The 12138-nt window shown below is 40.4% G+C and overlaps 1 protein-coding gene across 1 annotated transcript in view; it reads left to right on the forward strand.

Annotated features, from left to right (window-relative positions):
* Positions 1-12138, forward strand: part of GPC6 (glypican 6) — a 1066799-nt gene that overhangs the window by 940492 nt on the left and 114169 nt on the right. The window contains exon 5 of the mRNA XM_036458148.2: positions 9511-9641. Coding sequence (XP_036314041.1) covers positions 9511-9641 — 131 coding nt within the window. The remainder of the gene's footprint in view (positions 1-9510; positions 9642-12138) is intronic.

Raw genomic sequence — 12138 nt, forward strand, 5'->3', positions numbered from 1 at the left:
ACAAAAGCTAAAATTGGGGGGCTGGAATTCTGATAAAACAAGAAAATAGATTGTGCTTATAAGTTTCACTTTGCAAAGAGTAGATTATTAGGACAAATTTAGATTTCATGAGAACTTTGAAATAATATGTTATTGTGTTAATTCAAATTTCCCTTCAAGAAAGAAAAAAAAATACAATGTGTAAAATTTTATTTGTCACTTCAGAAAGTTTCCAAACTCCATGAATGTGACAACCATGGACTGCTTCTATACCCACACCACTACTGATTGATAGTGGCAGAGTGATACTCCTTGGCGCATAACAAATATTTATTGGGTTTAGTTCAATTTATTTCAATTAACTTTTATCTTTTTTTTCAGCCTTATTGAGATATAATTGATATATGGCATTGTGTATGTTTAAGATATGCAACATGTTGATTTGATGCAAAGTGTTTATCACATAAAATAAGTTAGCAAATGTTTATCACATAAAGTTATTTAATACCTCCATCACCTCACATAGCTACTGTGTGTGTGTATGTGTGTGTGTATGTGTGTGTGTGTGTGTGTGTGTGTATGAACTTTTAAGATCTACTTGCAAATATTATATATGATAGAATATTAACTATAGTTGCATACTGTACATTAGACCCAAGATCTTATTCATCTTATAACTGGAAGTTTGTACCTTTTGACCACCCTCACCCATGCCCCCCAACCCTTTTTCAACTGAATTTTTTCAAGGTTATTTTTATTCTGTCATTACTTAGGAGAAGCTTAATAACATCGCCTTTAAGGAGAAAAAAAAAGCTTTCTTTTCTTGCCTCCCCTGGAGCATTTTGAAAATCATTGTCTTCCAGATTAAAATCATCATTCAATAAAAATCATTACTAATTTTACATCTCCTTTTCTCAAGAAGTAAATTAAAAACACATGTTTGATAACATGAAATCATACTTAAAAATTACATCCTACAGGAATATAAACGTGCAGAAGTCCCTGCAGCAAAATAGTTCTCACTCCAGGGCCACCCAGAGACCAGAGATAATGTCTAGCTCCCATGTCAGAGCCTTTACTCCATAAAATCGAAGACTCAGACAAAAATCCAAACTTCTGTCTTTCTTCCACACTTGTTCTTTATCTCACAGGCTCACATCCCGGGGGAAATATAACCTTCACTCAAGAATTGCTGGTGTGCATTCACTGTACCATAGCAGTGTCCCATAATCCTCTGTGGACTTAGAGCAAATTCTCTTTGTATGTTCACTTTAGGCAAAGTTCTAGTTTTATTGCAGTGTTTGTAAATAGGGTTTATATCATAAGTGGTAAATTTGTCAAATATCAAATGACTAGAATTCTGAATATTTGAGTCCTGTCAAAGAGCAGTATTTTGTAAATATTGTCATCTGGCTGCTCCACTTTTCTACTGCTACAAAATAAATTACCCCCAAATTTAGTAGTTTAAAATAGCAACCATTTATACTAATAATAGAGGAATATGTAAATTGTCTGGGATGCCATCACAGTAACAGTAACAATTGAACAGCAGGTTGAATGAGGTGACAAGCCCAGCAGGGGGTTAGTGAGGAATGACAAAATGACTGAACAGCAGGCTGCATGGGGTGACCAGGTCAGCAGGGGGGGGGGGGGGCAGTTGTGGGAGACCAGGCCAGCAGGGGGGGCAGTAAAGGATGACCAGGCCAGCAGGGAGGGCTATTGGGGGAAACCAGGCCAGCAGGGTGTGCAGATGAAGGTGACCAAGCTGATGGGGGTGGGGGCAGTTAGGGATGACCAGGCTGGCACGGGGGGCAATTAGAGGTGATCAGGTAGGCAGGCAGGTGAGCAGTTAAGAGCCAGCAGTCCTGGATTGTGAAAGGGATGTCCAAATGCTGGTTTAGGCCCTGGGGATTGGCCTAAACCAGCAGTCAGACATCCCCTGAGGGGTCCCAGTTTGGAGAGGTTACAGGCTGGACTAAGGGGACACACACCCCCCCCCCCATGCACAAATTTCATGCACCGGGCCTCTAGTATTATTAGAAGTGATAGGAGTGTGGGTCAGGAATTTTGGCAGGGCTCAGCTGAACAATTCTTCTGTTCCACAGGGTGTTGACTAGGACCACCATATGGCAACAGCTGGCAGATGGGCTGGTCTGGCAGGTTGTAGACAGCCTCACAGCATACGTCTGGCAACTTGGCAGATACGTTAGTCCAGTGGAGCTGCTATAACAAAAGTAGCATAAACTAAATGGCTTAAACAGTAAATATTTATTTCTCATAGTTCTGAAAGGTTGGGAGTTCTACCCTGTTTCCCCGAAAATAAGACAATGTCTTATATTAATTTTTGCTCCCAAAGACGCGATAGGTCTTATTTTCAGGGGGGTGTCTTATCTTTCCATGTGCTAGGTCTTATTTTCGGAGGATGTCTTATTTTCAGAGAAACATGGTAGAACAAAGCACCAGAAGACTCAGTGTCTGGTGAGAGCCCTCCTTCTAGTCTAGAGTCTTCTTGTTGTAACTTTAAATGGCAGAAGGGGTTAGGGAACTTTCTGGGGTCTCTTTTATAAGGGTGCTAATCTCATTCATGAGGGTTCCACCCTCATTACCTAATCACCTTCCCCCTTGCCCCCGCAATAGACCCACTTTTTAATACCATCACATTGGGGATTATGTTTCAACATATGGGTTTGGGGGGCACACTAACATTCCATCTACAGTTGGCAGTGTCAATTCCATTGTATGCTCTTAATCCCAGTGGTCACGGAACTCACCCAGGTTTAAGGGACAGAACATAATCGCACCTCTTATTGGCAAGCAAGTCAGAGACTTTGTAAACATCTTTAATTGGCAAAGGGGCACATCATAGGAAAATAATGCTACTTTGTATCTCTTTATAATAAACAAAGCAGCTATAATCCAAACATTAATTAAATAAATTAAAGAGCATAAGCTGTGTATCTCACAGCCATCCAAGTACCTTTTGCTCCTTTGGTCTTCACATCTGTTGCTGTCAATACTCCCAAAATGTCTTGAAAGTTATTTCCTCTCCTTCCCACTTCCACTGTCCAATGAGAGTGCCTTAGGATAGTAACCTTTGTTGAAAGCTAATTATATGCCAAGCACTGTGCTAACAACTATACGGGTACTACCATATTTGATTCCTCAAATTGCCATGATTAAAAGGCATTGTCATAATTTTCATTTCACAGATAAAGACAATGGGACTTTGTGAATTAAGTGACACACATGATCTCTCAGCCATTTAATGGAAAGGCCTATGCAGAAACCCAGGCACCGGACTCTGTCTAACTAGAGTCAGTTTCCTCACTCCTATTCATAAAGGCCGTGCTTACAAGAGTGGAGAGCCTTGGCCCAAGGGTGCAACTTTACCTGCATCCTGGCTCCTCACTTTACATGGCACCTTCTGGTTGAGGTGGCTCTACCTCTGTAGAGCCACCTCTGTGCTAACACACAGTCATAGCATCTCTGCTATACCAGTTATTCCTAATTATCTAAATGTTATTCTCCTTTTCGAAACAAAAGTTATATTGGTATATACTGCTTGAGTAAGACAAAAGTCTCTTTTTTGTTGTTGTTGTTTAAAAAGAAAAACAAAACTTTGACAACACAGGAGATTTGTGCAGAAAAGACCTGATGATCCTAAAACTGCCCAGATTTAATTGGCAATAGATAATAGCTCCGAGAACACAGTAAAAAATATAATGTTCCAGATATTTCAAGATATAAATGGCACAGAAATAATTAAAACAGCACAGGATGGCAGCCACTGAAATAAGTAATGGCCATGTTGTGACTTAATTGGTTTCAGAGAAAGTTACCAGCTACTGCCTTGGTGTCATAAAAGTCATGTGTGTTTCCTGCACTTCGGGAAGAGAAATAAACATGGTTTTCCTCAGCCCCAAAGAAGAAGGAAGTTTTTCTGCTACCTGGAGAGCTTGATCAGTGACAGATTTGCCCAGCAGTTGGGAGGCAAACCAGTCAAGCAGAAGCACCACTGGCTGCTCTGTGAGCTGCGCCTACCCGCTGGCCATCTGGGGTCTGGGACCCAGGAATTGCTACCATTCACTCCCAGGCATTTTGCTAATCCCAAGCCTTTACAGCTCTGGCCTGCCACTGTCACTTTCTTACCTGGTAGCATGTCTAAACTAGACTCCAAGCTGTACGCATACCCGTTACATTGTATGCATTCCCACAGTTACAGTGGAAATGCAAAAGAGTGGGAAAGTTGTCTAAAAAGCTACTTACTCTTCCTTTTGTGTCCCTGGGGTATCTTGTCATGCAAACTTAGTACAAAAATGAGAACTGGGGGAAGGGATCATTATATTATAAGGAGACATGTATTTTCGGGATTTGAGGGGATATAATTGACATACAACGCTGTATTAGTTGAAGGTATACAACATGATGTTTTACTTATATTGCAAAACGATTGCCATAGAAGTCTAGTTAACATCTATCACCATACATAGTTATAATTTTTTGCCTTGAGATGAGAACTTTTAAAATCTACTCTCTTAGCAACTTTCAAATATACAATAAAGTATTACTGACCTATTAGTCACCATACTGGACACTGCATCCCAAGACTGATAACTGGAAGTTTGTACCTTTTGACCACCCTTACCCATTTCTCCCACCCCATGTTCTCTGCCTCTGGCAACCACCAGTCTGTTCTCTGAGTTCAGTTTCTTTTTAGATTCCACATTAAAGTGAAATCAGATAGCATTTGCCTTCTCTGTCATATCTCACTTAACATGATGCCCTTGAGATACTTTTCTGTTGTCACAAATGGCAGGACTTCTTTCTTTTTGATGCCTGAATAATATCCCAGTGTATAGGCATATGTAGCACATCTTCTTTATCCAGTCATCTCTCAATGAACACTTAATGCTATTTCTATGTCTTTGCTACTTTAAATAATGCTACAATGAGCATGGGGATTCTGATATCTTTTTAAGAGAGTGATTTTACTTCCCAGAAGCATAATTACTGGATCATATGGTAGTTCAATTTTTAATTTTTGAGGAACCACAATACTGTTTTCCATAGTGGCTGCATCACTTTATATTCCCAGCAGCAGTTCTCTTTTCTCCATTTCTGTAGTTGATCAGCACAATTATTATCCCTATTTTTATTGTGGTAAAAAATGAAAAGCACATAACATGAAATCTACCCTCTTAACAACATTTTAAGTGCACATGACAGTACTGTTAATCATATGCACATTCCTACTCTTAATAATGATCTGGGGATATTTCAGCCAATCTATTTTGAGTTCAGTATATATACTTTTTTTTTTAATTAGTATTAGTCTAAACCAGACTTAAAAATCAGATTAAAGTAGCATATTCTGACTGGTGATCAAAAATTAAAAGGAAAGTAAGTAGATATATACCTACATCAAAATTTTATCATTATAAATTAGTTGCATACTTACAAAACAAATGAAATGAATTGAGATAGAAAATGGAAATATAGGGGCAAGCTGTTTGAGTAAGTGTGGCCTTTGGGTTACATGTTTAATACATAGAGTCATCACTAGTCATGCCTTTTTGCAAGACTAAGCAGGCAGCTGCTTGGAAAAAGGTAACCTTGAGCACTTTTACCATGGCAGCATCAGAAAGGAGGTAATGCTGCAGACCCGGGAACCTAAAGGCATGCACCATGGAGGAGAAGGAATAGGGAACAAAAGGACTGACACCACCATTGAGAAACTCCCCCACTTCATGTTATGAATTAAACAGTTTTTGCCTTACTTATTGAAGGGAAGGTCTGGGAGAGAGGGAATGCTTTAATGTAACCAATTAAGAGAACCTTCTTAGAGATGTTTTAGTTCTCAAATTATGACACTATACTAAGTCCTTTTGATCTACCCAAAAATGTGTCCTTTTTTTCCCCAGAGCACAACGCTTTCAGACTTCCAGTCAAGCCACATTATTATCTCAAGCCAGTCATGTTGGATCAATATGCTGTGACAGACCAGTACATATAGTGATTTATGCAAATGCTTATATAAAGAACACAATTAAGTACTTATCATTTCCTTTAATTGCACTTTTTAGTAACTCCATGGTGCCAGTTTGTGTGGGTGCGTTTTTTTTGTTTTTTGGTTTTTTTTGTTTGTTTGTTTGTTGTTGTTGTTGGTGGTGGTGGTGGTTTTTTGTGTTTTTTTGGTATGTGTGTGTGTGTGTGTGTGTGTGTGTGTGTGTGTGTGTGTGTTCATGTACAAGGATTTCTTGGTTCTTTTAGCAGGATACACCTGTCCAGAGAAACTGGCTCATGTGTCATAATTAATCTCCATCAAAAAGTCAAACAGGAAAGGGGATTATTTTTTATGAACAGACAAAGTCGATATAAAGACATGAAACGAAACATACCAGTTCTCAGGCACCAGTGAGCCTCCTTCAAACCTTAAAGGAGAAAACATATTTAATATTAAAATACTCCAACCAAACAACATGCACCTTCTGTCTACATCCCCAGCTGATTAGATCAGGAAGATCGAAATACATTGCTACTTCTGCTGTAACATACACAGCAAGGTCTTCATTTCCTAAGGAAAGAAATCAGAAAGTGTTGAGCTTCTCTGTGAGTCCTTGTTGACAGTTACGTGTTCCAAGTCATGATTGTCCATGAAGACAGCATGAGGCAGAGTAATGGGGGTGGAGTTGGGGTAGAGGGACCTCCCTGATGCTCTAGGTTAGGGGTGTCGAACTCAATCAGAGAAGGGGCCAAAATCTAAAATCCAGCCTAATTCGCGGGCCAAATGGTTTACTGAACAGTCATAAACTGTCATTGTGATGGAAACGCAGTGGAGTGCAGTGATGACAGCGCGGTGCGGGCCACATTGCAAGGCCTGGTGGGACGGATTTGGCCCGCGCGGGCCTTGTGTTTGACACATGTGCTCTAGGTGCTGCACTGGATGCATTTGCTGTTACTCATCCCACAGGTGTAAAGCAACAACTCGGTGAGGGGGTGGGGCTGAGAGAGCCAGGAGACCCTGTAAAAGCTAACGCTGTTCACTCTGCTTCCCAGACAGTACTGCAGCTTTCTTATGAAAAATTGTCTGTCTTAAAAAGTTTCTCATGTGCCTCACTCATCACTACTTATAACCCTGCAAATGTGGTGATGTTGGACATTAGTTGAGCTTGGTTGGATACGTAATAAAAATAAAATTTGCTTTCCTTACACTAATACAATAAAATAGCTACTATAAATAGTGTTTTACATTAATAATATACTACGTACATTTAAAAAGCAAATCATAGCCATGGCCAAAGTGGCTCAGATGGTTAAAGTGTCATCCCATACACTGTGGGTTTGATTGATGATCAGGGCACCTACTCAGGTTGTAGGTTCAAACCCAGACCAGGAGTGTGTGTGTGTGTGGGGGGGGGGGGGGGGTGTTGTTTTTTGTTTTTGGGTTTTTTTGGTGGGGGAGTCAGGGAGGGAGAAGCAACTGATGGGTGTTTCTCTCCTCAAAATTAAACAAATAAAAAACAGATTATATGGTATATTTACATGCTTAAAATATTCACGCACAGATGGAAAAGAAAACATAGGGCATATACTAAACTATTCTAGAAAGGGGTATTGTACACTTCTCTATTCTGTGACTCAAAAGCTAGGAAATTTGTCCCATGGCCATTTAACTAGTTAGTAACAGGGCAAGAAACAGGGCTACTAACTCCTAACTCATAGCCTTTGCCTCCATATCATTATCACCATCTTCTCCAGAAAACTAAAGCTTCCCAATCAATACTTCAGTTCACTATAACATCATAGACATTTTTGAGAGTTTACAACGTGATAAGAACCATCATAAGCCTTGAATATACAAAACCAAGAAAGATAACGTTCCCTATCCCCAAGGTTGTCAAAGTGCAAAACAGAATAGTGTGCTAGGTGGAGTGACAGAACAAACCAGGTCTGTTCTTCACAGGAAATCCAGAAATGCTTCACACACATAGATATGCTTGAGTTGGGTCATGACATTTGTGCATCCAAATTACGATAACACATTACCATTTCTCCAATATTCTCCATTTTTCCCACACTCCAGAAGAAATTAGACTCCATCTTTGAGATGGAGTGGATCCCTGACCTAATAATGGTTTGTTTTGTTTTTATTTTATGTAGGTCTAGAGGTTCAGTGCTCAGATTTGTGCACCAGTGGGTCCCTATGCCTGACCTGTAGGAATCAGGCCAAAACCAGCTCTCTGACATCCCCTGAGAGGTCCCATATAGCAAGAGGGCAGTTCTTGGGTGACACACCCTGGAATCAGGCTCCCTCCTCTTTGGTTACTGGTGAGCCACCTGAGAACCGCCTCTGCCAAGTGACTGCAGCTCAGCAACTCCTGAGTTGAGCATCTGCTCCTGGTAGTCAGTGTGCATCATAGCTACTGGCTGGTCACTTGACTTTTATATATATACTAAAGGTCCAGTGCACAAAATGTGTGCAGGAGGAGGAGGGTGTCCCTCAGCCCAGCCTACACCCTCTCCACTCTGGGACCCCTCAAGGGATGTCCAACTGCCCATTCAGGCCCAATCCCACAGACATCCCTCTCACAACCCAGGACTTCTGGCTCCCAATGCTTACCTGCCTCTCTGCCTGATTACCCTTAACCACTTCAGCCTGCCAGCCTGATCACCCCCTAACCACTCACCTGCCATCCTGATCGACATCTAACTGCTCCCCTGCTGGCCCAATTGCCCCTAACTGCCCTCCCCTCCTGGCCTGGTCACCCCTAACTGCCCTCCCCAGCTGGCCCAGTAACCCCTAACTACCCTTCCTTATCAGCCTGGTCACCCCTAACTGCCCTCCCTGCCAGTCTGGTCACCCCTAACTGCCCTCCCCTGCAGGCCTGGTTGCCCCTAACTGTCCTCCCCTGCAGGCCTGGTCACCACCAACTGTCCTCCCCTGCCAGCCTGGTCTCCTCTAACTGCTCTCCCCTACTGGCCTGGTTCTCCCCAATTTCCCTCCCCTGCAGGCCTGGTCCCTCCCAATTGCCCTTCCCTGTTGGCCTGATTGCCCACAACTGCCCTCCCCTGCCAGCCATCTTGTGACAGCCATCTTGTGTCCACAGGGGGTTGGCCATTTTTGACCACATGAGGGTGGCCATCTTGTGTGTTGGAGTGATGGTCAATTTGCATATTATTCTTTTATTAGATAGGATATGTAATTTGTTATATTCAATTTTCTTACTTTCTTCTTTTGTGTTTGATTTTTTTTTCTTTTTGTTTATTTTCTTACTCTCTAAACTTGAACTTATTTTCTCATTTTCAGGTCTGCTTCTATATATGTAAAATAATTGTCAGTCTTCAAATGAAATAAAATACTTCTCTAAGATTTAGTCATTCGTTCCACTTTTTTTTATTTGCCATATAAAAACAAATTAAAATTTTAATGAACGGATATTTTTCAACCAGTCGTGTTGTGAATGTTTAAACACAGGTTAAGAACCTGGAGCTCTCAGTTCTCAAATAAATCATGCTCCTGTATTTTAACAGATGCAATGCTCTTGGTGGCAGAGCGACTGGAAGGACCTTTCAACATTGAGTCGGTCATGGATCCTATAGATGTCAAGATCTCTGAAGCCATTATGAACATGCAAGAAAACAGCATGCAGGTGTCTGCAAAGGTATTTGCATTAGTCATATGTCTACTAATAAAGAAAGAGCAGTAATCTAAGAATGAAGTAACCAGATATGTCAGCTGGGATTATAAATTCAAGTACATTGTCAGTGAACTTTTCATGTCAAGCTACAAATTTGCTACTTCATTAAAAATGTCTAACAAAATGGCATTGAGAAAGGAAGCAATCTTTTTGCTCACAACTACTCAATCATGAAGAAATTATTGGCTGCTAAAAAGTTTCAGAGAGCCTCAAGTATATTGACTAATCCCTCATATTTGTGAGCAATTTTGGGGGGAGTGGATTTAATGTTTGAAATGTCTATACACTTTAACCCTGTTCTCTCTTGAGTAACTTCTAATTATATCTTCAGCTGTGCAAGCCAGGCAAATGTTCTATATGTTCAATTGTAAATATTATAATTAAACCTTCCATCTGACTTCCTTTTTTAAGACTATGTTGTAACCTTGATTAATGTATCTTCAGGGGAAAATGCTCCTTTGTATGAAGTCCAAAACACATTCAAAGAAAAAAAAAGTAGTTCATTTTCAAAAATCATGTGAGACAGAGCTTTTGGGTTTGCAGCTGCAGAACACAAATACCTCAGGTGCAAGATTTTGATTTGTCCCACCCATTTGAAGATAAACAGGACCCACCTTCAACAAAATTGGGAGATTTGCAATGGGTTCCCAGCCGTTCCTTCATCACCCTTTTCACCCACATTGATGATTGTATAATGCCCTTCTGTTCTTTTGACCAGTCACCTTGTCCTGAAACACTAACCAAATCTATATCAGTTTTTTAAACCTGGTGACTGACTGGGTGATTGCATTTTAACAGAAAGTCATTCACACAAATAAATTTCAGGCAAGCAGTTGGCTTAGCTTCCTTTGATTTTAAAATCCTTTGTGAAAGGGATTTCAAATCTAATCAAGGAAAAAGGAATGGGGAGGGGTGGGGAGGGCAGAGAGAGAACCATAGAATCCAACTAGGTCTCTTGGCTATATATGAATCAAACTAGATTTGGGCTTTTCAGGATGGACTAGTAGAATGTAGGGTAGGAAGAAATCTTTCCTGGAAGATGGATGAGCAGAGAGTTTCATAGGCCTTGTCCTGGGTTTTAATGAATTTGTGATATCTGGTATAAAGAAGGATTCTCTAAATTTGCCATTACCTGTTAGAGAATAGCATATTTGGTGGTTCCATGAAAAGCTATTTTCTTTCTTTCCCATCAAAAAACAGCAGCCATCTAGACCTCTCAAACCTATTGCCTAGAAACCAATGAATGATGCTTTGAGAGGCCAAATATCCCTGCAGCGCTTGAGTAACCAGATGCTAAAGTTGTTGATGTTCAAACTGCTCTAGAGAACAGGTCATGAAAAACCACATAAAGAAAACTGTCTGTGACCTGAGAGCACCCCACACTTTCTAGAGGCAGAGGTTTTGTTTGTTTTTTTATCAGCATGTGCATATACATGTTCAAGTCTAATTATTCTATTAAAAATTCTCTAAGTCTTAGATGGATTCTTTTTATTACCAGAATATGGATGAGATATTTTTATGGAATTTGTCCTAGAATAGTATGGCTGTTCACAGAACTTCACTTTTTATTGTACTATTACAGATGTCCCCATTTCCCCCAACCCTTTGTCTTTCTGCACCCAACCCCCACTCTGACCATCACCACATTGTTGTCTGTATCTTGGATTATGCATATATGTTCTTTAGCTAATCACTTCACCATCTTTCATCCAGTCCTCTTCTCCCCCAGTCCCTCTGACAGTTGTCAGTCTGTTCCATGTATCCATGCCTCTGGTTCTATTTTGTTAAGGATACATTTCTTTGTAAGAATTGTCAAAATCAAAAGTAGAAATAATATAGAACATGTAAGAGTACACTCATATGAGAGGATATAATGTGGAGGGTCATAAAATAGTAGTACCAAAATGTCAAATGAGCTAAAAACATGTTTAAAAAGTGTATCTGACTGAAACCGATTTGGCTCAGTGGATAGAGCATCAGCCTTCATACTGAAAGGTCCCAGGTTTGATTCTGGTCAAGGGCATGTACCTTGGTTGCAGGCACATCCCCAGTGGGGGATGTGTAAGAGGCAGCTGATCGATGTTTCTCTCTCATCTATGTTTTTGGCTTTTATCTCTCTCTCTTCCTCTATCTCAAAAATCAATAAAATATATTTTAAAATAATAATAATAAATAAATAAAGCGTATCTGGTAGTGTTGGCATAGAGACAGGGGGATGGAATGAGTTAAGGAAGGAAGAAGAGGAGGGCAGCTGGATCTCTCTGGGAAAGAAAGATGGGACAGGAGGCAGAGATGATTGGAAGAGGGCAAGGAAGAAGGACCAAAGTCAGCCTATCATGTAATGGAGAGTACAAGATGGCTGGAATTTGGCTACATCTACTAGTAAACACTGACAAGATTTGCTGATGGAATGGTTATGTTCTAAAAGAGGTCTTATTTCTTCAAGGGAATAGAATTTGGA

Source organism: Pipistrellus kuhlii, unplaced genomic scaffold (genome assembly GCF_014108245.1).
Source record: "Pipistrellus kuhlii isolate mPipKuh1 unplaced genomic scaffold, mPipKuh1.p scaffold_m20_p_3, whole genome shotgun sequence".
NCBI lineage: Eukaryota > Metazoa > Chordata > Mammalia > Chiroptera > Vespertilionidae > Pipistrellus > Pipistrellus kuhlii.